This window comes from Mesoplodon densirostris, chromosome 16 (genome assembly GCF_025265405.1).
Source record: "Mesoplodon densirostris isolate mMesDen1 chromosome 16, mMesDen1 primary haplotype, whole genome shotgun sequence".
NCBI classification, from domain to species: domain Eukaryota; kingdom Metazoa; phylum Chordata; class Mammalia; order Artiodactyla; family Ziphiidae; genus Mesoplodon; species Mesoplodon densirostris.
In genome coordinates this window covers 84,858,322-84,883,054 of record NC_082676.1, presented here as the reverse complement: position 1 = coordinate 84,883,054, position 24,733 = coordinate 84,858,322, and the positions used below count along the sequence as shown (strand labels likewise).

At 54.9% G+C, this 24,733-nt stretch overlaps 1 protein-coding gene across 2 annotated transcripts in view; it reads left to right on the top strand.

Annotated features, from left to right (window-relative positions):
* WIPI2 (WD repeat domain, phosphoinositide interacting 2) overlaps positions 1-19,687 on the top strand; it is a 34,747-nt gene extending 15,060 nt beyond the window's left edge. Inside the window, exons 3-12 of one of the 2 annotated variants that reach the window (XM_060120594.1) lie at positions 3,918-4,087; positions 5,901-5,997; positions 6,393-6,490; positions 6,890-6,982; positions 9,600-9,670; positions 11,911-12,018; positions 12,820-12,984; positions 13,819-13,926; positions 14,729-14,859; positions 15,911-19,687. In XM_060120594.1, coding sequence (XP_059976577.1) covers positions 3,918-4,087; positions 5,901-5,997; positions 6,393-6,490; positions 6,890-6,982; positions 9,600-9,670; positions 11,911-12,018; positions 12,820-12,984; positions 13,819-13,926; positions 14,729-14,859; positions 15,911-16,023 — 1,154 coding nt within the window. In that variant the 3' untranslated portion in view covers positions 16,024-19,687. Of the gene's footprint in view, positions 1-3,917; positions 4,088-5,900; positions 5,998-6,392; positions 6,491-6,889; positions 6,983-9,599; positions 9,671-11,910; positions 12,019-12,819; positions 12,985-13,818; positions 13,927-14,728; positions 14,860-15,910 lie in introns of those variants that run through there. The other variant, XM_060120595.1, reaches the window with a different exon arrangement.
* Positions 19,688-24,733: the final 5,046 nt, after the last annotated feature.

Below are 24,733 nucleotides of genomic sequence, written 5' to 3'. Positions count from 1 at the left end.
AACCTTTGCCTACTGTCAAGTCATGAAGATCTTTTCCTGTGTTTTCTTTGAAAGCTTTATAGTTTCAGCTTTTATGTTTAGCTCAGTGGTTCCTTCTCAGACTAATTCTGGTGTGTGGTATGCGCTATGAGTCACCTTAAGCTTCTCCTTAGGAATTCCTGCTCCACCATTTGTCAAACAGATTTTTCTTCCCTCACTGAATTGCTTTGGTGCCTAAAAACAGTCCTATAAGTGTGTGTCTGTTCTTGTTCTTTATTCTCTTCTGTTGGTCTGTTTATTAGCCTTTATGTCGGAAACATACTGTCCTGTTTCCTGTCACTTTGTTTGTATACTGAGGTTTAAAGTCACATGATGTGTAAGCCCTTCAACTTTGTTCTTTTTCAAGATAGCCTTGGATATTCTAGATCCTTTGCCTTTCTGACTTTAAAATCAGCTTGTCAGTGTCTACCAAAAAAGTCTGCTGGGATTGTGATTGGGGTTGCATTGGACCTAGATGTCAGTTGGGTGAGAATTGGTATCTTAACATATAACGTTGAGTGTTCCAGTCTGTGAACGTGGTATATCTCTCCATTTACGAAGATCTTCTTTAATTTCTCTTAGTAATATTCTGTGGGTTTTGGTATGGAGGCCTTACATCTTTTGTTAAATTTTGTCCTGATGGTTTGGTTTTTGAGAGTGTTGTAAATGGAATTTCTTTGTTTTACTTCCCAGTTGTTTGCTAAGACAACAAATATAAAGTATAAAAATACGGTCGATTCGTGTATTCTAAGCTTGTATCCTGTGACTTTGCTCAATGCATTCATTACTTCTAACCGGCGCCGAGCAGAGCCCGCGAGCTGGCAGAATGGTCTTCCTTTCTGGTCCCTGTGCCTTTGACGTCTTCTCGCCTGTGGCCATCTGTCAGCTTCCAGTCCAGAGTGAGGGGAGGGGCAGCCCTGCCCTGTTTCCAGTCTTAAAAGGAAAAGAGTTCAGTATTAAGTCCACCGTGAAGTGTGGTGCTAGCTGTGACATTTTTCACAGAAGTCCTTTATTCATTGAAGAAGTTTCTTCTGATCCTTAGGCTTCTGAGTTTTTACCGCGAATCGGCAGTGAATTTTCTCGTGCTTCTTTGCACCTCTTGCATGGATAATGATTTTCCTCTGACTGGTGGAAGTTTAATTGATTACCGCGGCCTCCGCGGGAGACTCACAGTGCCTGCTGATTGCTTACCCTGTGAGGTGATTGTTCATACTGTCCCACCTCTGTGCCCCTCAGAGCTGATAACCTCTCGCATGCCTCAAGGAGAAACGGATGCTTTCAGCGTGGAACTCCCTGGTATTTCCTCCCTCAGATGACCGCCCCCCTCACCCCGATCTGTGCCATCGTCTCATCTCCCTCCTTTCAAATGGGGAAAAGGGGGGAACCTGTCTATTGAAACCAGTCCTGCTGGGTCTCATGCCTTCCAGTTTCTCAGACGTCATCCCGTCTCTACTGCACTGTCTGTCTCTCCATCAGTGCCTCTAGTTGCTCATTTATCTCAGTACAGGCATCCGTCCCTTCCCCCGTCTCTGCTTCTCCTCGTTACACGGCTCCTGCTGTCAGTTGCCAGAGTTCTCTGTCCACTTCTCACTCACCTCCCTTTCACATTTTGTTCTGCCTCCCCATCAGAATCTGTCGGGGTCTCCGGATGGCGTCCGTGTTACCAGATTCAGTGTGCCGGCCAGCGTCAGACCCGATAGGGGGCAGTGTGCCCAGGCAGACACACTCCTGTCCTTGGAAACTAGGCCTGGGCGGGGGTGGGAGGGTCACCACTGCTGAGCCGGCCTCCGGGTTCCCAGGGATGACAGGACAGCGCTGCGTGAGAAGTGCAGGGTGCGATCCATCAGGGCCGCGTGCCTCCACACCGTCGTCAGATCTTGAGGAGAGAGTGAGGTGACTCGGAGGTGGGAGCCTGAAGGGTGAGACGCCGGGCAGGATGGGCCTCAGCCTCGTGGGAGCGAGTGTGGCTGTGGAGACGGCCCTCCCTGCCCCTCCCAGCCCCGGGCCCAGCCCCTCCCAGCACACAGGCCCAGCCCCTCCCAGCCACAAGCCCAGCCACAGGCCCAGCCACGGGCCCAGCCCCTCCCAGCCCACGGGACCAGCCCCTCCCAGCACACAGGCCAGCCCCTCCCAGCACACGGGTCCTGCTCAGGTTGTGCTTAGGTCTCCCCGTCGGCTTCCTGCGGGAAAGGGGCTGACGGGAGAAGGTGAGGCTCTGGGCCCGAGGGAGGTTATCTTTACTGCACATCATTGCCGTTCTGGGTGGCGGTTGGTCTCTCCCGAGTTGGGTCGGCCTGATGTTGGAACACTGCCTGTGCAGGTGCTGGACTCGAATCAGCCGAGGCAAACAGGCCGAGGCCGCGTCCCCCTGTGCTGGAGGTCACGCATGATTGTACCCTTCAGTCCAGGGTCAGCTCCCCTGAGATGCTGCGGGGCAGACAGGCTTCAGGCTTGTGTGGTTCTTTTTGAAGGAAGGTTTGTAGCTGCAGGCGAGAGAAGTGATTCTCATTTGTGTAAAAGCAGCTATGATTAAACTGCTGTAAAGAGCTTGGAATCGTGCACTTGATTTTGTTGCCTATTCCAGTCTATGTAATAGTGATATCTTCATTTTTTTCCACAAATATGAGTTGCGTCACTTTGGATATAACTCTTGGCTGACAGCCAGTAGTTGGGCCCTGTGCTGAGCACGTTGGGCTGTCAAACCCATACTGAGATGACTGACACCACGCATTTTCCTGGAACAGTTTGTGTCTTTCTACGGGGACCTTTAGAGCTCACTTGCTCACTGTAGTAGTTGGGTTTTGAAACTAACCTACGTGTGTTTTTAAGTTACACCATTAAGGTCCGCAACAGCTGAGTGGGAGGAACCCTTTCGAGTGGCCATGCACTTGGTCTGGTGTGCAGACTTTCACACGAGCATTCCTGCTCACGGTGGAGCTGCTCCCGAGGCTCCGGCTCGTCCGGCCTCCCAGGTCCCCTGGGCTTTGATCCATCTGGGTGTCTCTGTTCTCTGCGCTCCGCTCAGCTCCAGGCAGAGTGTGGCCGCAGATCACTGTTAGGGTGGTGAAGGGGTCTGTGCTTAACCCCGGCTCAGCGGTACTTCCCGTAGCTCGGGTCGAGACAGGCTGCGCGTGAAGGTCATCTGGATTCTTGGCTCTGGGCTCTTCTTGCATTCCAGAATTCTCTTTGCCCCTCCATCTGAACTTAGCCCAGGCAATTGCCAATGAAACCAAGGGGGGAGTAAGGAGAGAGTGCGGGTATGGGGACCTCCCAGGGAGATGGGGGTGAAGTAGCAGCCGCGCAGGGTCCACCGTGTCTGTTCCTGTCTGTGTGGGCTGCTGTGCGCCCAGTTCATAACCCGCCGTCTTCTGAGCGGGGGTGGGGAGCAGGGAGCGAAGGGGGTCGAGGACTGACTGCGCGCTGGAGTCTGTAAGTCCCTCCTCACGCCAGGGTAGCCGTGAGCCCCGTGTACAGGCAGGAAAGCAAGCCCTCCCAAGATGCAGTCGTTCAGGGAACGCTTGGGGGCCCGTCATGTCAGTTACAGCTGTAAGTGCCGGGGTTACAGCTGTGAGCCCAGAAGTGAGGCCTCCATCTGGGCGGGACTCACATTCCAGTGGGTTTAGGGAACAGATGAAGGCGGTTATGGGCAACCCCCGGAGGGCAGTGACAGGGTGCCACGTGTGGAACGGGGGGGCCTCTGAGGAGTGGGTCCTCCTTGCGGAGTGCAGGGCGACCTGCCGGCGGCTTGTCCAGGCCTCATGAGCGGCGAACTTGACCCGCTCTGTTGGCCCCAGAACTCGCAGTGGGGAGCCCGCCCGTAGACACGTGTTTGCACACACAAGCGCGTTGTGCCTGTTGACAAGGATACACACAGATGTGGGGTTTTTTCCTCCTTTCAGCTGACACTGAAGATGTGTGCATCGTGGAAAGATTGTTCTCAAGCAGCTTAGTGGCCATCGTTAGCCTCAAAGCCCCCAGGAAGCTGAAGGTTTGCCACTTTAAGAAGGGGACCGAGATCTGCAACTACAGCTACTCCAACACCATCCTGGCTGTGAAGCTGAACAGGCAGGTGGGCTGCGCTCTCACCCCACTCAGCTGCCGGGGGCTCTGCCCTGTGTCTCCGAGTTCTCAGTGGCACCCCTCGGACACAGCCGACCGTCCCCAGGCGGCGTTTCTGGTCCCTCTGGCCATGCTTCTGCTCACCTGACCCCCCAACGGGACTCAACTGTGTTTTCTCGTTGCAACAGTTTTGCTCAGATGGCCCCATTCCTGACGATTCCCTGGCCTCTGCCGATTGCTTTACTCATCCCTCAAGACATGAACCTTCTGTTGCTTTTTTTTTTTTTTTGCGGTATGTGGGCCTCTCACTGTTGGGGCCTCTCCCGCTGCGGAGCACAGGCTCCGGACGCGCAGGCTCAGCGGCCATGACTCACGGGCCCAGCCGCTCCGCGGCATGTGGGATCTTCCCGGACCAGGGCACGAACCCGTGTCCCCTGCATCGGCAGGCAGACGTTCAACCGCTGCGCCATCAGGGAAGCCCTCTGTTGCTTTTTTTTTTTTTTCCCTTTGCGGTACGCGGGCCTCTCACCGCCGTGGCCTCTCCCGTTGCGGAGCACAGGCTCCGGACGCGCAGGCCCAGCGGCCATGGCTCATGGGCCCAGCCGCTCCGCGGCATATGGGATCCTCCCAGACCGGGGCACGAACCTGTATCCCCTGCATCGTCAGGCGGACTCTCAACCACTGCGCCACCAGGGAGGCCCCCTCTGTTGCTTTTTATAAATGTTACTTTTTTAAAAAATCTGTGAGCATCTTTATCTTTTTTTTTTTTTTTTTTTTTTTGCCACCCCTTGTGGCTTGCAGGATCTTAGTTTCCCTGACCAGGGACTGAACCCGGGCCCTGGCAGTTGAAAGCACCATGTCCTAACCACTGGACGGCCAGGGAATTCCCTATCCCTTTAACCGTTAATTTAACTTTTAAGATGAAGGATTTATTACTTTTTTTTGTGTCTCTCCCAAAACCCACAAGAATGTCTGGCCCGGAGTGTAGACCTGGTGGCTGGCACTTGAGTTTATTCCATGAGATGGTCACATGGCTTTGGCTTACTCACAAAATACAGCCTTTTCCTTAAGGGCTGTCACCACGTTCTGTCAACAACCAGTTCTGTGTGGGGGATGCTCGTTACGTGGCCTCGGGTGGCCCATGCGTGACTAAGGTGGACGCCCCTGACGTGGTTGAAACTGCGTCTGTTGACAGAAAGGTTGGTTAAAATGGTAAATTACAAAGTGTAACACGTTGGACTTTTTTTGTACTTGTAACATGCAAGTGACCATTCACGTACCAGCTCATGCAGAGCCGCGGGTGGCCAGTTGTCTCTGTTACATAAATCATCCCCTTGGTGCATCAGCTACACAGCCATCTTCCTTAAAGTGGAGCAAGAACTTCGATACCTGCAAAATAGTCTGGGTGTAGAATTTTACACTTTTTTTTAAAGCCCTAGTTTTTACTTTCATCCTGCCGTGCCTCATTCAGCATCGGTTTTTGAAACCTTCACCAAACCTGTCCCAGGCTCTAGACCTGGTTTTCGTGAGGGGAGGGCCGAGAGCACAACAAAAGCAAACCATGTTTTTCTTAGCTGGAGACCAGTTTCTATAAGGTTGAATTAAATCGTACAGTTAGAAGTCCTGGTAGAGCCGGCGGAAGCGGTTGTGGGTACAGACACCACCCTGGGCGAGCGGGGACTGTGCCGTGAGCACCCAGTGCAAGGGTTCCGGAAGGGACACAGCATCTTAGTGCAGGAGTCCCATAACTGGAGGTCGGGAGTGAGCATCCTACTGGCTCTGCCTTACGTTTGGTTTTCCATGTTTTGCTGTGTCTTTTCCAGAGGCTGATCGTGTGCCTGGAGGAGTCTCTGTATATACACAACATCCGGGACATGAAGGTGCTGCACACCATCCGGGAGACGCCCCCAAACCCCGCAGGTGAGCGCGTGGGGACCAGACAGGTCTGCCTTTCTAAGAGCTGTCGGTGAGAGAGATTTTCTTCTCCTTTTAGGTTCCACAGATTTTACAAGTATTGATCTTACAGCAAGCTACCGTCCTCCTGGCGCTGGTCTTGTGACCACATAACTTGTTGCTTCGGTCAGCCTCCAATTTTGGGGTTTCTAACCAGTTCCAATCAGAGGGCTTTCGTCTGTCTTTACAGTCCTCCTGTCACCTACAGTGGTGGTTTGGGGCATGTGGAACTGAAAACCCAGTGATACGACGACCACGGTCGCCTCAGAGCTCCCCTTGATTTCCGTGTTCTTGCTAAGTGCCGGGTTCTGGTGACACTTGGAGGATCTGACCCACGTTTGTTCCCCGTGTGTTGCTCGCAGGCCTGTGTGCGCTGTCCATCAACAACGACAACTGTTACCTGGCGTATCCAGGCAGCGCGACCATCGGGGAGGTGCAGGTCTTTGACACCATCAACCTGGTGAGGTTCTTGGGACCTTGGAGAGCTCTTTGCAACACCCCTTCTTCCTAAAAGGAGGGCCAAGGAGCCTCTGGCCTCCTCGTTTCCTGGGCGTGGTTTCCGCTGCCACCCTCTCCGTTGCCGAGCGCGTCCGAGCCATCCTGGCCTCCGGACGTGTTCCTGTCCCCGCAGTGCTGCACGCCTAGCGGCACAAGTGCTAGAAGCAATGGAGAAAACCATGAAACTCCACGGAGACATTGCTTTGCTTATTTTTAAAGGGTTTTGAGCAGCATTTCCTTGGACCCCTCACCCCTGGTTAATCAGGGGGAGTTGGCGTCTTGTGTTAACCGTGCTGGTAGTAACAGCCGGTGGGCAGCACAGGGCCCGGCGGTCATGGTGTCACTTTACCCTTCCTTCCAGAGAGCTGCAAACATGATCCCGGCCCATGACAGCCCTTTAGCCGCACTGGCCTTCGACGCCAGCGGAACCAAGCTCGCCACTGCTTCCGAGAAGGTAAGGCTGCTGCAGCCCTGTGGGAAACTAGGTCACCTCTGTTCACACAGTTAGTTTGCTAACCCAGCAAAGCAGTTTTGTACCAGCCAGCTCACAGCCAGGCACAGTCCACGGCCTGGAGGGCGGGTGCCGGCAGAGACAGGGCAGGGCTCCACGGCCACGCTCGCCTCCGTGGAGCACGTGTCATGGCCGTACGTGTTCAGCTGTCATTATTTAGCCATCCTTCTGGGATGGTTTAGTGTTTCTAGTATTTCAGCTGTATTAATATATATTTATAGTAGTAATTTGAATATAGATAGTGTATGTAAGTCTTACGTATAAACTTTTCACGGTCATCTCTAAACATTAACATTAGTTTCCAGTGAGAGGGATTTTGGGGTAAGGGGACGTGGCCCTTTTTAAGCTCCCTGCACGGAGGACAGGATGGCTTGGGCATCCCTTCCGTTTGCCCCCTTCTCTTGGCCCCGTGACCCTGGTGGGCCCTTGTCCTCTCCCAGCTCAGCTGCTGTGTCTTCTCCCTTCTCTGGCTGCTCCATGTTCTCCTGGCTCATTCCTTTCTTCTCAGTGCCCACTGCCTAGTTTACTTTGATGCTTTCTTGCTGAAAACCTACAGGAGCCCCTCCTAAGTCACCTCTCCCCTGGAGCCAGCCGCCCAAATGCGGTGCATAAACGCCGGCTCACCTCTCTGCCTCGCCCGTGTGGGTCTGGACCCGCACACCCACTTTCTGTGATAATGATGTTGCTGTTTATGGGTCACTCACTAGACCCTTGATGTTCATTTACCGCACTGACCCCCTCAGTAAGGTAAAGCTTCCCCTACTTCATGTTGAGGGCTCAGAGAGGTTAAGTCGTCGGTCCAGGGTCGCCCAGCTGGGCAGCGACAAAGGAACTGGACTCTAAGCCTGACCGTGTTGAACACTGTGCTGGGTGATCACAGCATCACCTTGTCCTTTTCTTCTCCCCTGGGAGGATCACGACAGCCACGAAACTCTGTTATCCCTTCGTTAATCAGTCTTCGTCTTTATGACCTTCTGTTAGGTATTAAGAGGCCCTAAAGCGCTCGATGGGATTTCAGGGCTATAGTAGCAAGAGAGCACTTATTTTCTGTACTTTAAAGAACAAACGCTCCATTTCACACATTTCAGTTGTGACCTTAGACCACCAGCGGCCTTCTCGCCGCTGCTGTGCACTGGGTGCTGGGGCTTCGCCGAGGTGTGCGGCGTAATCCTGTTTTCAAGGAACTGCAGTCAAGCTGCGACCCACAGCTCTTAATTAATTAGCTTTACACAGTAGGTATGCCGTTAAGAATGTATCTAAATGTAAAAGTTCAGGCTGCAAAGGACAAAACCTTTGCCGTGGTTATTCTGGATAACCGGGCTTACAGACTTGGTGTCCTTCTGTCCAGAGAATCACTGGCTTTATTGATATTTTCCAAAAGGGACCCATTTTATCTCCAGCTTGATTTCTAATGGCTGTGTAGTGTCCTGTTATATGAATTTACCACAGTTTATTTAACAATTCCTGGTGCTGTACATTTGGGTTGTTTATAGGTTGGGGTTTTTGTTTTTGTTTTCCTATTTATACACATGTCAGATAATCTCAATGGTTCTTGTATTTAACAGCTTGAACCTTCTGAAATTTGTACAGCATGAGGTTAAATGTCTAATAACTCTCCTACCCCGTAGATTCAAGATGCTGCCTGTTTTAAGGTGTTTCCATTCTGCTCTGTCAGACTGTGTCTCTTTGTGTTAGTCTGTTACTGTAGCTTATAGTTTTCTTTTAATATTTAGAGGTTGAAAGTACCACTCATTTTCAGGTACTTGGCTGTTCTGTCTCATCAACTCTCCCAGATGCCCAGGTCCTGCCCCGCATCCACACATGCCCTGGGAATTTGGAGGGAGGGGTGGGGAGATCTGCATGTTGACAATATTTCATTCCCTTGCCCGATGTGATATGCTGCAGCTCCCCGTTTAGTCAGATTTTCTTTTGTCCTGGTTGTAGACCTTTTCTTGGTGTAGGTCTTCCATTTTGTAAGTTTGGCTTCATTCCTTTTTAGGCAATTAAGTAACATTTCCAGGTATTCAGTTGCTAATCAGCCCTTGATCAGTGGCTCACTTAAAAGGGGCGTCAAGAGGGGCCTCCAAGTAATGCTTATGGGTGTTTTTGTTTTTGTTGTTTTGGGGGCGTTTTTTTGGCCACACCACGCAGCTTGTGGGATCTTAGTTCCCTGACCAGGGATCGAACTCAGGTCCACGGCAGTGAAAGCGCCGAGTCTTAACTGCTGGACTGCCAGGGAATTCCCAGGGTGGATTTTTATAAACCTCAGATGGCTTAGGGAAAATAGAACTATTGTATTCCAGCTTTGACTTCAAGGCCCTTAGTGTTTAGAAGAAGTAGTGAGTTAAAGTGGGTTGACGTCGTACTATCGTGTGAACAGTGGAACAGGGCGTGTTCTGGTGAGTACCTGTAAAGTGTGAAGGGGGTGCAGGGGCCCCCGAGGCCACCCGGCCCAGGGCAGCTGTCATCACTCCGTCCACTGAGGTCTGACGTGCAGGAAATACAAGCCTGATCCTACCCAGCTAAAATTCCTTTTTCTTTCCTTCTTTCCCTATCGCAGGGGACCGTGATTAGGGTATTTTCCATTCCAGAAGGACAAAAACTCTTCGAGTTCCGGAGAGGAGTGAAGAGGTAAAGTACATAAATCTCCAAAATTGATTCTGGAGCTTCAGTTCAGATTTCGGTTTTATCCTCTCTGTGACCAAAAATGGAAACTCAAGCACTGGGGGTCCCAGTTCAGTGACCAGCATCTTCAGGCCAGCTGAGTGGTCAGGTAGGGTTTGGAAGTCTTGTCGTGGGAGGTTAAAGGGACATTTTTTGTTTTGTTTTGTTTTTTGGGGTTTTTTTTGAGGTACGCGGGCCTCTCACTGTTGTGGCCTCTCCCATTGCGGAGCACAGGCTCCGGACGCGCAGGCTCAGCAGCCATGGCTCACGGGCCCAGCCGCTCCGCGGCATGTGGGATCTTCCCGGACCGGGTCACGAACCCGTGTCCCCTGCATCGGCAGGCGGACTCTCAACCACTGCGCCACCAGGGAAGTCCCAGAGGGACATTTTTATCAGAGCAAACTGGGTTTTGTTTGACCGTGATTCCCCAGAGCACAGAGCGGTGGCCGGATGGCCCGGGGCTGTGGAAGGATGAGCTCGCCCAGGCGGACGGGGCAAGTGCAGCCGGGGCCTCCTGACCTGGTCAGCAGCTCTCCTCCCCTCAGGCTCTGCTCTGAAACCTGTAACCAGCGCCCCCGGCTCCCCAGCACTCCGGCAGATAGCTTTGGCCCTTAAAGTAGTTTCCTTCTTTCTAAAGAAACACCAAGCCACAGTCACTGCGCAGTGCTCCGTCCGCTTCCCCATCTGCAGTACCGGTCTCCTCGGACCGGGGACCACCCTTCTCCGGGTCCCTCCCACCAGCGATGCTTGGCCTTCAGTGCCACGCGCTGCAGCCCTCGCCGTTCACTGCTCATTTCTCCCTCCTGTCTCTGCGTCTCTGCCCTGGGTCCTCTCCCACCCGGCTCTGTGCAGCCCACACTGTCCTTAGCCTAGACGTCTGTCTGTGTGCCACCAGTGACCCTCCCATGTTGCCCAGGCCGCCTCCCGAGGTTCCCCACGTTCCTCCTGCCCGCTGGGTGCTGGGCGCTCCAGCCACCGGCCAGGATGCGGCCCTGACCGCTCGCCGTCCCCGACACACCTTGTCCTAGTGACCATCCCGGCCAGAGGGGCTCGGGCTGGCGCACCACTCGGGCAGCAGGGCTGGCCTCTCCCCGTGTGGCCCTACCCGGGTCACCATCCAGCCTCGCGCTCACCTTGGGCTCTGCTCTTGTTCCCCGGGCTCCATCCTTCAGACTTGAGCCCCATCTGTCATTCTCTGAAGATGGGAGTATCATGGGAGCACAGCCATTTGGAGCCTCTCAGGGTCGTCTTCTTGCCCCTGGGATTGGCTCCAGACCCCAAAAGGCCTGGGATTTCAAGGCCTCCCAGCATCCTTCCTTTCCACCCGTGGTTGGTTTCCCTTCCCCGTCGCTCCCAGCTCTTCAGGAGAGGAACCTCTGTCTCCGTGGAGGTCATGGCTGTGACCTGCCGACTCCTTGACCTCTGGGTCTGCTGAGTGTCCCTGGGGAGGCCTTTCCTGACCTCCCGCGGAAATAGTGTTTCCCTCCGAGTTCCTGTAGCACCTTCCACTTAACTTCTCAGTCCCCTGCTTGCAGTGAATTGAGTTCCTGCTCACACCTCCCTCCAGGCTCCACTGAGGCAAAAATCATATCCTGAGCTTTAGCCCAACGCTGGGTGCGTCGTGAGCTCCTGTAAATAGGTATTGAATTGAATAAAGCCCCTTGACTATTGACAGGGCTGAATACATCTTGTATTTACATCTAGGGTTACGAGGAAGTGTAGGTTTGTTTGGTGGCTTTGGGATTTTAACAGTGATTTTTAAGGTAAACCGTAGAGTCTTATTTATCGAAAGTTTGCTTTTAAACATTATCAACGTTGCCAGTTTACCCTCTTCTGTGTTAAGAGTTGCTATAATCTCAATTATTGGGTTCTTTTACTAAGCTTAGTGCTATAAAGCCAGCCTCATTCAGCTAAAAGTGGTTTAGTGAGGCCCTGATTCCCTTAGGTACGTGAAATCTCAAGAGTTAACCACGTAAGGATCTATTAAAGGGTGACTCGTACTTGGTGTCACCTTTCAGACATTCTCCTTCCTTGAACACATGTTTTGAGGGGGTGACTAGAAAGGAATAAGAAAGATACCAGTAGCCCCACATGCGCCTGTCTCGGGGCCCTTCCTTCGCTGTGACTCTCGTGAAGTCCCCGGGGCCGCTGCTGGTCGCCCTCTGTGCCCAGAAAACAGTGTGACTCGGGCGTCCCCCTCGCCCCAGGTGTGTGAGCATCTGCTCCCTGGCCTTCAGCACGGACGGCGTGTTCCTGTCCACCTCCAGCAACACGGAGACTGTGCACATCTTCAAGCTCGAGACTGTGAAAGAAAAGTGAGTCGCAGAGGTGCATTTGTTCGGGTAACGCGGAGCGGTTTGTACGCCGACTGGGCGGACACGCGAGCGCTGTCCTGCTGGCTCTGGATTGAGCAGCGCCATGTCCGGGCTCAGCAGCGGGGCAGGTGGGGTATGGGGTGCGTGGTGGGCGGTCCCCTCAGCGCCTCTCCCCACAGCCCTTCTGAGAGGGCTGCCCTGGGAGGGGTGCTTGCCCCCCTGCTGCGCAGAGGCCGTTTCCATTTGTGAAGCGGTTGGTTTAAATTATGTATTGCTGCAGTGGGCGTGCTCGGCAAAGGGCGTGGTCCTTACCTTTTCTCTACACTTGATGAGCGTCCACGAGGATCAGTATTGTTTGTTTATAGTGTGTCTTACCCTAAGGAACGTTTAGGATGACTTAAAAGCACACATACAAGATGAATAACAGCAAAGATGCGCTACGGGAAAGTAGCAATTGGGGTGTGTGCTGCTGAGGTTTTTGGAGACTTCCCATTAGAAAGGTTGGAGCGGGGGATTCTGGATTTGGCCCTCGTGTCCTCACATAAGCTACAGAGCAGGGAGTTAACGTTTGCCATCATCTAAGGTGGCCACTAGGGAGGGGCCTCACGGCCCCTCGGAGGACACGCTCTGTAATGTCCCCAGGGTCCCGAGAGGTCATCGCTTCCTGTGCCCCCTCTTCCCTGAAGTCTGGGAAATTTCTCTTGAGTTTGGGGGCTGATCCTTGCCTCGGTGAGACTGGGACGTGGTCGTTCTCAGTGGAGGGCCCAGCCTTGTGTGTCTGACCGCGTTTCCTCCTTCCAGGCCTCAGGAGGAGCCCACCACCTGGACCGGCTACTTCGGGAAGGTGCTCATGGCGTCCACCAGCTACTTGCCCTCCCAAGTGACAGAAATGTTCAACCAGGGCAGAGCCTTTGCCACAGTGCGCCTGCCTTTCTGTGGCCATAAGAACATCTGCGCGCTGGCCACGTGAGTAGAGTGGGCGCCGCCTCTGGGCCCACCCCCATCCCCCGCGCATCCAGCTGGGAGCCAGGTCGCGGGGCACCGGGGACTGTGGCGGTGTGGCGCCAGGATAACCTGCAAACTTAGACCTTGGATTTAGGCAAGAGTCACAGGAGCGGGGGGAGTCGTAGGGTGGGCTGTGCTGTTCGTGGACCCTGGTGCTGTCTCTGCGGTGTCTGATCCTCACATCTTCCTCTTTCTGTTCTTGTTGAGAATGTTTAGAAAAACATCATTAGGTCAAGACCACGTGAGAGTGCCGGTATTTAACCCTTGGGTCCTCCAACGCCAGCAGCCTCACGAGGTTCAAGGCCCCCGTGTAGCCGAGTCAGCTGCAGGGCGCACAGGGCCTCTCTGAGCCTCACTGTGATAGTCCAAGTACAGCCATGCAAGAAAAGATAGTCTTGAAAGTTCAGTGAGAACACATCTGCACGATTCCATGGACCTTAGAAACGTTCTTCTACATCCTTTGTATCCACTTTGCATCGTTGAAAAGTTTATGAAAATATCTAACGTTAGTAATCGCAGAAACCACGAAACTGATTTTATCTCCACCTGTTCTCCTGTGGGCCTCAGTGTTTATTCACACCAAGTTGCCCTTGGCCTTGCTGTTACGGCCTCAGGTAGCACAGCAGAAGCGATCCTTATTCTCTTACACATGGAGAGTATGTCGAGTTCATGAAACTAACTCTGCTCGTTTTGGGCAGGGGGGGTTCTTCCCTGGCCAGGCTAAAAGCTGCTAGATTAATAAGAACTTCGTGAAAGTTTCAGTCTTAGAATTCGGTTGCTTTTTATTCTCACTAGAATCCAGAAGATTCCCCGATTGCTGGTGGGAGCCTCGGACGGGTACTTATACATGTACAATCTGGACCCCCAGGAGGGAGGCGAGTGCACCTTGATGAAACAGCACAAGTGAGTCGGCTACCCCCCGGCCACACCTCCTCCAAGTGGTCAGGCTGCTGCTGGGCGCCCGTTGGGGGTTTGCTCATTTCCCCAGAAGCTGGGGACGCAAAGGGACGTGTCCCAGTGCAGCCGCCTGTGCTGTGTGGGAGCTTCGCTCTGCCAGACAGAATTCCATGGGGGTCCGGACCCCGCTCTTCACGCCTCTGTCCGTTTCCGGCTCAGTATCCGGGCAGAGACAGGAGCGGCCGGTGCGCGCTGTTCTCCCTGTGGAGGGGCCTGTGGGCCCTCTTCCTTGGAACCGGATCCGCTAAGGATGCAGCTCAGCATTGCGCACGAAAGGGCTGGCCCCAGGGTGCTGTCCACAACATAGGGCACGTTCTCTGAGAGGCTGCCGTCTCACTGAGATGCAGCTGTTCTCTTTGAGAAGAAGGAATTAATATTAGTCAACTGGAAGGTGGTGCAGCTGGACTTTCTGTTTTTGCTTTTTTTCTTAAACAGTGATACCGTAATACTCTTATAGTCAGGGTGAATGTGGGGGTGATTTTGTTTTTTCCATAGTGTATTCTTCTTTAAAAATGCGATGAGATTGCCTTCCTAGGTACAGCTTTTTTCATCACACTCAGCGTGTAGAAATCCCTGTGGACAGACTCGCGGGGATCGCCCCGCGGTTGGCACAGTGTGGCGAGTGCGTGCGTGTCCCTCCCGTGAGGGCCTTTGCCCTGTGGCCGCAGGTCCGTCCCAGCCGCCCACGGGGTGTGTTGTCCTTGTGCCCCCGACTGTCCCTGCTGTCATTTTTTCTCTCCCCTTCCAGGTTGGACGGCAGCATGGAGACGACCAACGAGATCCTAGACTCCACGTCCCACGACTGCCCATTGGTGACGCAGACATACAGCACGGCTGTGGCCAAGGGTCCTCACCTGCCTTCGTCCCCAACGGCACTGGGTAAGGGCTGCGGACGGGCCTGGGAGGCAGAGAAGGCCAGGCCTGTGGGTCCCGTGCTTCCTGCTCTCGCTCTCACCAGGGCTGCCCGCCTGCCTTTTGCCGCGGGGACAGGGCCGGGGCGGGGACAGGGGCGCTGAGACAGGCCAGCTGTTGTCAAGTGCGGTTTTCAAGACCTCTTGAGGCTGAGTTCGTTTTCTTCATCTTTGTTGTTGTTTTTTTTTTTTTTTTGCGGTAAGCGGGCCTCTCACTGTTGTGGCCTCTCCCGTTGCGGAGCACAGGCTCCGGACGCACAGGCCCAGCGGCCATGGCTCACGGGCCCAGCCGCTCCGCGGCATGTGGGATCTTCCCGGACCGGGGCACGAACCCGTGTCCCCTGCATCGGCAGGCGGACTCTCAACCACTGCGCCCCCAGGGAAGCCCCGTTTTCTTCGCCCTTGAAGCAGCAGCAGTGCTCGTGGTTTTGGGTGCACGTGGCTGGTCCCCCGCTTGCCTCCCCTCAGCTGGAAAGCAGCCCTACCCCCTCAGCCTTTACCCTCCCGGCTGTGGAATCATCCAGCAAAGCAGGCCCTGCTGGGAGGGGGCAGGAGGGGGTGGGGAGGCCCTCGGGCAGACGCGCGCAGTAGAGGCCGGGGGCGCCCCGTAAGCCGTCTCCCCCAGACTCTCCGGGACCTCACCGGATGGTGCTGTAGTTCCTCACGCTGCGATGTCCTCGCTCACTGTTTTACCATGAGCGATGAAGGCCTCTTACAGTTAGAGGAGGCTGAGTGTCCCTGTCACTGTCCTCAGCGTCCCCCCGCTCACCAAGGGTGGTTTGCAGCCTGTCCTCCAGGGCCCTGTTACCATGTTACCTTTCGGACCTGCGTGGGCCTCGGAAAGTCAGCGACTTCCTCTTGAGGTGCCTGAGGCTGCAGAGAGCCTGCTGGTCAGGGGAGAGGCGAGAATCCCAAGCCTCGTGGGCTCTGAGCTCCCCACTGGCCCAGGTCCCACCCCGGGTGTGGCCCCGGGGCCTTCCCGCCCGCGGCCCGGCCTGAGGCGCCCGCTCTCTCCGCAGCCTACGCGGACGAGCTGGGCGCGGTGGGCGGCGCGGGCCTGGAGGACGAGGCCCGCGCCCTGCGGCTGGAGGAGGACAGCGAGCATCCTCCCATGATTCTCCGGACAGACTGATCGTGACCTGTGAGCTCTTCGGACCCCCGAGGCTGAGAACACTGGCCGACAGAGGACTTGGCGTCATGCTGCTATGAACTTTGACCCGAGTTGGGGGAGAGAATGGCAGAGACTTCAAGAGGACAAAAAAAAGATTGTAGCTGTAGTCTCATTCCATGCTGTCGAGAAATACATTGGTCTCACTTCAGTGGCTTTTAATCCTGCTTATGAATTTCAGCTTTTTGTTGGTTTTCTCATTTTGCCAAAATTAACTGTTTGGTGAAGCCCTTGAAACCGCCTTGCTTTGCATGTATTAATGTGCCGATCCAGCCCGGGAGAGCTAGAGCCACTTCCTGACAACCTGCAGGCCTTTGGGTTTTCAATCCTACAGACTGGGGAGCGGCCCCGAGAAGGCAGCAGCGAGCGGAGCGGGTCACGCGGGGCCGGGTGGCGACCCGGAGGGGAGTCCCCTCTCCCTAGAGCCCCTCCGGGACCATTTTCCCCGTTTTATTTTGTTAATTAAATTCTTTCCAAATTGGATTTTCTGGGGTTTCTTCTGCGGTGGATTTTTGTTTCTGGTCTTGTTTTCCACGTGGGTGTTAGAAGAGAGAGGTTCTTCCCGACCTTGAAACCCTTTTGCTCTGATAGCACGTGAGCTTGAAAGACCGCCAAGGAACAGCAGAGTGAGGGAAGGCCACGTAGGTAAATCATCTGGGCTTTGCTGTGATCTTCCTGTTGAACAACTGTGTGTGTGTGTTTGTGTTTGTTTTTTCAAGGAACGTTTGTGGCTGCTTCTTTGCCCATAAAGCACAGAATTCAGATGTGATAGGCACCTGAGTTGTGCTCTTAGCTCGAGCTCCACTGTCTGGGGGGGTCCTTCTTACCTGTGTCAGGAGGAGGAGAGAGGAAGCTGGCTGGAGACACCTTGCTTACAGGGTGACCTGGGCCTGTTTGTTTTCGTCTTCAAAATTGTTCAGCAAAAGTGATGAGAGATTGTGGTCACAAGCTCAGCGTTTGCCTGGCTTCCCTTCTCATTCTCATAGAATTTAAACAACCTCAAATACCTCGAACTCTGCATTCCAAACCAAGACACGTAGCAGTTAATGTTTTGAGGGATTTTAAGAGGAGTTGGCGGCATGAAAGTTGGTTCTGGCTTCTCGGGGACGGTGACGGTTAAGGATGGAAGCGGAAAAGCAACAGTGTCTGCCTTCCCTCTTCTTTGAACAGAGGAAGGGTCTGGGGTGTCTGTTCCAGGTTGTGTGTGTACCTGGGTTGTGGCGGTCAAGTGGCTTGTGTCGGGGAAGCAGTTGTCAAACTGACTGCCCCCTTCCAGTGCCCAGCTCCAGGGTCAGTCCCTGAGCCTCAGGCTGCTTGTCCAGTGGTTGACCCGGTGCAAGGGGTGCCCGGGGCACATGTGACCGCAGCAGAAATCTGCAGAAACGCTCGTTGTGGCAGTGATGTGAAGTGCTACGTTAGAGGAGAAGGTGGGAACATAGTCAGCTTTCCCCCAAAGCCTCCGTGCATCTGTCCTGGATCCCTGACTAAACAGGAAGCCCCGGCGGTGGGTCTGGTACCCGGGCCCCTGCTGAGCCCTGAGCGAGGACAGGGGGGCCCGGCGGCCCCGTCCACCCGGCCATGCCTGGAGCTCCCTCCCTCTCTGTCTCTTGAAGCAGGCTCGGGGTCTGTCTCCTTGGTGTCAGAGCATCCGTGGCTGCTGTGATGCCCAGGAAGAGAGCAGCCTCCCTGTCAACTGGTCCCAGCCCTGCTGGTCGACTCCACGCTTGGAGTGTTTGGGGGAATCAGATCTGCTTCACTGGGTTTCTCTTGTGAAAGGCACGTGGTTTTGTCATTCTTTGGGGTCAGTCATCCCAGCAGACGGGGTCAGCGTCAGTTCCCCTCGCCGTGGGGCCCGGACGGCCCAGGCGCTGTCTTCTCGGATGTGAGAGCCCTTTGCTCGCCCGGGTCACTGAAACCTGCGCGCCGCCGAGAGGGGGTCCGAGGATTCTTGGTTGAGAAGAACCGAAAGGATGGGTGGGCGTTTGCGGACCAGCCTTTGGAGGGGTGGGCGCCCCTGCACCTCCCTTGCCGGTTCCGTTGCCCGAGCATCCCTTCCTCTGCTCCACGTGGGTCCGAGTCCCAACGTCACCAGCCTGAGGCCCCTGCAGGAGGCTCAAGACAGCAGGGGCAGAGGCCGCTGAGTGGTCAACAGCAGGACTCTGCCAGGACGAGGCGGGGGACTCAGCCGGACCCAGCAGAGCACGTGTCCTGGTTGGCTGAACCCCCAAACTACACACCAGTGTTAATTTTTTAAGTCATAGTTTACCAAACTTAAGATTACTTGTCACTGCCGGGAAACTTAATGGACTTGCGTGGATCGGGACCAGATCTTTTGTACTTTCTAAATGATGGGGCCGAGCATCAGCTTGAACCTGGAGTTAAGGACTGAATTCAGCCCCCGATTCTACCACTGCTGGCGGTGGCCCTGGAGCCTCGGGCTCTGGACTGGACAGCGGGAGCCGTCCCTGCCCACAGCTCTCGTGAAGTGTAACTCGAAGTGGGCGCCCAGCCAGCATTGAAACAGAAACCCGTCTTACGGAACTGAACGCATCGTTTTCCTTCAGCTCTGGTTCCTGAGCGCAAAGCCGGTGGGAATTGGTATAAACCACTTTCACACACCAGGTTCTGTGTGGTTCCCTTTCGTCCCCTGGACGCCCAGAGCAGTGGGTGGACGTGGGCATCGGTCTGGAGACTTGCCGAGTCTCAGACGCTAGCACCACCCATGTGGCTACAGTTTGCCACCAGAGCCTGGGGCCTGCGCTCTCGTCCCAGCATGAACTCCCTTCCGGCCAAGACGGGACATGAACTCCTGCCTTCCTGGTGTCTCCTGGAGCCTCCAGCCCTGCCCTCTGTCAGGGCTCCCAGCCCAGGAGTGGGCGACCGAGCTCTGCCTGTTCATGGGTTTGTTTGGGGAGAAGAGAGAGAATCTCGCCTCCCCCACGGCCAACAGTGACCATGTGCTGGAGAGACGAGAAGTGCCCAGGTCCCTGCTTAGCAAAGGAGCACAGGACGGCCAGCAATGGGGTCATCTTCCCGGCCTGTTGCCTGCCAGCAGCTGCTGTTCCAGTGATGCGCTGGCGCAGGGCTGCCCGTGAGCCATGCTCGGGGGTGGTGTTTGTCCCCCGCCCCCCCAAAAAATCTCTGTAGGTCCTCTTTTGCATGCAGGGAATGACGGGATCTCTGGTTTTAAATGTACATGTGAAACCATAGGTAGCACAGCTGAAAATCCAAATACGTTATTTTACAAGTGTACTTAATCATTCTTAAGGTGGGTGGGCTGAAAACTTGGGCTTGGGTTTGGGTGTCAGAAATGTGAAAACAAAGTGCACGCAAGCCATCGGCATTTGGTTTGGGGGGACGCTTTACACAGGATTCTCTTCGTGAGTAACTTCTTTCTTACTGAAAATATGTAATGATCGCTAATAGCCAAGCAGACAGATTCCACTGCTGTATATTTTAGTTCTTACCCAGGTCAAAATCCTTGGCCCGTGTTGTACCTTTTTATTCTGTGGATTTTGTGAAGCACAAAAAAAATTGGATTTTGAGGCATGACCAGCCCTTAGCCTTCCCTAAGGTATCTGACCAGAAAAGTCTCTAATTTGGGAGAATTAAATCTTTTTGAAGCTCAGAGTTTAAAGAGACTGTTTTGATTCCTGAGCCCTGTATTTTCCTTCTTGACTGAGATGTAATTTAATTATTCCTTCTGACGTTTCCTTTATCGGTGAGCCTGTTGTATGCACTGCCAGTATGTATGGGGGGGGTTGTGTTTGTATGTGTGTGATTGTACGTGTCTAAGCCATGGTTGTGCTTACATGGTTGTGGTAACATTCCATACCACATTGGACCAGAAGGCCCATTAATGCTGGTAGCATTTTATAACTGCATTAAGAAATTAAAACCTAGGACTCCCCTGGTGGCACAGTGGTTAAGACCCCACGTTCCCAATGCAGGGGGACCGGGTTCAATCCCTGCTCAGGGAACTTTAGATCCCACATGCATGCCATAACTAGGAGTTCGCATGCCGCAACTAAGACCCAGTGCAACCAAATAAATAAATAAACAAATAAATATTTTTTTTAAAAAGGCAAGAATGACTTGGCTGTCATTCTTGGCTTTCAAAAAAAAACCTGTGTTGTTTGTTTTCATCGATTCATTGCCTACTCACAGTCCATACGGCTCATTTATACCATATTTAAATGCACTGTCACTCTACTTAGAATATTATAGCAAAATAGCAGAATCCTGCAGCCCAACTGAAATCTCATAAGGCTGTTCATCCAGAATTGATTTTTGTCCTTTGTGAAATAGGTGATACGCTTCTTTCTACTGGAATTCTTGGCCTTATCTGAAAGATGAGAAAAAAACAACCCGAGTCTCACAGGATGGTGGGATTAAGCAGGTATGTGCTCCTGGTGTCCCTGAGGCAGTGTGACTTTGTTGGTGGAAATCAGCCTGTGAGTGATGGGGCGGAGACAAGATGAACCCGCTCTGCTCACGTCTGTGTTCTGATTAAAAGGGCTGGTTTGGTGGCTTCCTTTAGGAGCACATCCTTTTTTTTTTTTTTTTTTTTTTTTTTAAATTGTGGCCATGCTGTGTGGCTTGCAGGATCTTAGTTCCCCGACCAGGGATTGAACCCGGGCCCTGGCAGTGGAAGCACCGAGTCCTGACCACTGGACCATCAGGGAAGTCCCTGGAGCAGATCCTTCTGTCACGGAATTGCTCTGTCAAATCTCCCTCCGGGTTGGAGAATCCATTCCTTTTCTATCAAAACCAAGAAATGTCTGTGTTGTGTCCGCTACTGAATAAGGCATCAGTGACACCAGCCGGGGAGGTTGACAGGCCAGCCGCTCGCAGCTGCTGGAGTTGCGTCCGTGCCTGAGATCTTGGAGGCTGGCCCCCTCGTGGCCGCCGTCCTCTTGGAGGAGACACCTGGGGCAGGCTTCTTCTTCTTACGAGACTCCATGAGTCTTTCCTGGTTTCCTGATGTGCTGATTTTGGTTCCTGTCGAAGGGAGAGCATTTGTGATTTTCTTCCCACTTATTAAATTATTTTTTTTAGAGGCTTAACACAAAGACGTACCCGAGTTCCTTTAGAACAGCCAGGTGTTCTCCTCAAGGGAGCGTGAAGGTGGATGACGGGGCAGGGTGGGTGCGTGAGGAGAAGGGCACCCTTTTCCTCCCTGGAGGAGGCCCCGTTGCCCCCACTGTCCACCTTCCCGATGGAGTTAGCGCCTCATCCCCGCGGGCACGGGCTGGTCGGGGGGGTCACGCTGCCATCTGCACACGGCCGGGAGCTGGGCCTGTGGGGGATAGAGCACCGGGCCTAACAAGGCGAAGTGCGTCCTAAGCAGAGGGTGTTACAAACTCCAACCACCGTCTTTTGAGATGGTGCCCTTGGGATGCTCTGTTCAAACCAGCTTTTCAGACAGAGCTCTAGAACAAGCCCTTCAGTAAAATCAAGTGAGTTTTAAACCAGAAGCCCTTGGCAGGTCCCCTGCCCGCGTCATCACCGCTGTCCCTGCAGCAACGGGGAATAACAACCAGGCGGCTTTCAAACAGCCACGCTTCCGCCGATGCGCAGCCCCAGGTGATGCTGGTCACCGTCTCTCCCAGCTTGTTCTCGCTCATCGCGTGGCCTCCCGGGAGGCAGTGCCAGGACAGGTGGGCGTTGTCACCAGCTGGGTTCGGCGAGGGCGCGGGGATCTGTAGGCTGTGACCTCTCGGGGGGCGGGGGAACAGCCAGTGTGGGAAGCAGAAAGGGTGATCCTGCTGTGGGCAGGTCCCCGCCACCTGTGCTTTGCGAGGGAACCTGCTTCTGCGTCCCTTCCCTTCCCCCAGGCCCGGGCAGCGTCACAGGAGGAGAAACGTGTGTCCTTATCCTGCGGGTTTGGGGCTCGGCTGCGCCCCCGTGTGTTTAGGGGTCCCGCAGCCTCGCAGTTCCCCCCTCGGCCTGCTCCGTCCACCTGCGAGGGCAGTGTGCAGAGTTCTCTAGTTCTGCGGTTGCTGTGCTCTTTTCCAAATAAAAAGTGTGAATATATTTGAAACTATGAAAATCTTCTGGTTCACAGTTAGGCTACAGTTAAGGGCTCTTCCTTGGAATTCAGGGTAAGGTTTTTCCTCTGGGCAGCGGCTGCAACAGAAGCCACCGCCCCCGGCACCCCGTGGACCCCCAGCCCCTTGGTGAGGCCGAGCCTGACGCTATCTCCCAGCCGCTCGCCCTTACAACCTCCGCGGCGCAGATCCCAACACGAGAAGCGAGAACCGCAGGGGGAGGCTGCCTCGCCACATTCCTCCTCCTCTCGGCCCCCAGGCTGCGGGACACGGGGTGGCCCATCTCGGGGGCTGCCTGGGGTGACGCACTGGGCGGGGTGCCCGTTTGGGAGAACTCACAGTGGGAGGTACGGGAGGTGCCCGGCTTTCCAACGTGCAGGAGGAAACCCGGCTTTGTTCTCCTTAGCGCCTGGGCATCACTGGGCTCCTCCTGAAGGCGGCTCTCCCCTCCCCGGCGGGGCTGGCTGTTGCCCCGCCCCTGCCCTTGTCCCTGCAGCTGGCAGGGGCCACGTGGAAGCTTGTGGCGGCCCTCACATCACCGTGATCTATCTCCAGTCCTTCCCTTCCCAAGAGAGGACCTGATCTGTTGCCACTTAAAAATGCAACGTGGTGCGTGGGTCCCAGACCCTCAGATGAAGGAGGACACCTCCAACTGTCACCGTGGCTGGCTGCTGTGACCTCAGACTGGAGGCAGACGGCTCACCCCCTGCCCTGTGCAAACCCCCAGGAAATGCTATGTGAAGTGTCCCCTGCAGGGGGCCTCCCTCTGGGGCTCCATCACTGCTGCTCCCCTGCTGCTGTTCTGGGGGGCCGGGCACCCTGGGAAAGTGGGGGGTGGTGTCTGGAGAAGGAAGCCAGAGCCTTAGTTGAGGCACCCTCCCCACTCCCCACCCACTTGGGCTTCCCTGAGCCCCTTACAGGATGCAGAGCCTCTGCTGTCCACCCCCAGCCCAGCTTACCCACCCCCTGGGGACCCGCAGCCAGGGTGACCTCTCCCAGGGTGAGGCTCCAGCGTGGCCGAGGTCCAGGTTCCCCCTCCCAGCCAGCCCTGTGCTGCCTCTGGCTGCTGATGAGAGGCCCCCAGGAGACAGCTTGGTCACACGGAGCCTGACGCCAGCCCTGCATCCTGGCTTCTTGCCAGCTCGGTGGTCATTTACATCTTGGGTTCCATGAGCAGATGCATCCTGGGAAGCTCCATTCCATCCTAACAGCTCTTGAGGTGCAACCTGTCGCAGTGCCAGCAAAGCGGGCACAGCAGGTGGGCTGGGAAGGCGGTGAAGACGGAGCCTCACCCATTGAGGGGAGAAACTTCGCTTCGTTCCAAGTCCCATTGCTTGAGGGGTGTGGGGAGTCTTTCCTGGTTCATTTTCTTTTCCACAGCTCAGTTCTGGTTAGCGTAGGTTAGTTCCTGCTCCTTTTACCCATGATCAGAGTGCGATCAGCCCCCTCCCTCCCATCTCCAGCAGGCGGGATGAGTTTCCAGGTTCTGGGGTCCCACACATAGAGGGAGGGCTTGGTGGGGGTGGAGGAAATGTTCCTAAATCTGTAAAAGCCACCAGGCTCCTGGGGGAGATGATGACGCCGTTTTTGACATGATAATTGGATAGTTTCTATCCCAGAGGCCCATGAGAATTCGGCCTCATTGTGAGGAATTTGGGTGTGGGCGTCTCCGTCCACCTGCTTCAGGGCTGGTCTGATGACCAGCCCCATCTGCCCCAGGAGCACAGAGAGGATGGGAACGGGGAGAGCCGTCCTGGGGCCAGGGGGTTGCGTGGCCTTGAAGCTGAGTCAACCCAGCTGGCGGGCAGGCACCGCTGCAGGGCCGCCGTCAGGAGCTCCCCAGACACAGCCTGGGCAGGGGGCGTGGGCTGCCCCACCCTGAACGCAGAGACCCCTGCAGCCCAGCCCGGCTGCGAGACCCAGGACCCGCCTGTCCTTCACAGGACCACTGCCCGGACCACCCCAGCAAGACCTTGGAGTGAGCATGGACTGAAGGGACCAACCGAGGACACCCCGTTGACACCAGCCTCCACTTACGGAGCACCTACTATGTGCAACACACTTGCTGGCACTAGGTATGTTTCCTCGTTCAGCTGTCACGAGTGGGAGGCATTGCTGTCCCTGATGTGGGAACAGAGTCAGAGAGGTTGAGCAACCTGTGTGAGGACACACAGCCATAAGTGCCAGGTCGGGTTGCTGAACCCGTCTGTAAGGCCAGGCCTCCTCTGGGCACCACTTCTCCCCTGCCAGCCCCACTTCCCTTCACCCCACCGCCCAGGGCAGAACCCAATCTTCAACCCCTGCTTGGGGTTAGGACTGAACGTAGGAGGATTTGGGACACGCAGTGGGTAGCCGTGCGTGTCCGTCTGCACACGTGTGTGTGTGTGTGTGTGTGTGTGTGTGGTATCCCAGCCACTGGGACTCTGGTCTGGGCTCTCAGTGGCTGTGTGGCCGTGGGCAGTTGGATGTGCAAGCCGGCAGGTCACCTCCTCCATCACCTGGTCGATGTCCCCAAAGTCAGGTGGGTCCCCTTAGCAGCCTCAGGGCTAATGGCCTGTTGTGGGGACATGTTTGCTGTCTTTTTCCTCCAGTCCCGCTTCAGGCCTCCTGCCCTGCACCCTGCT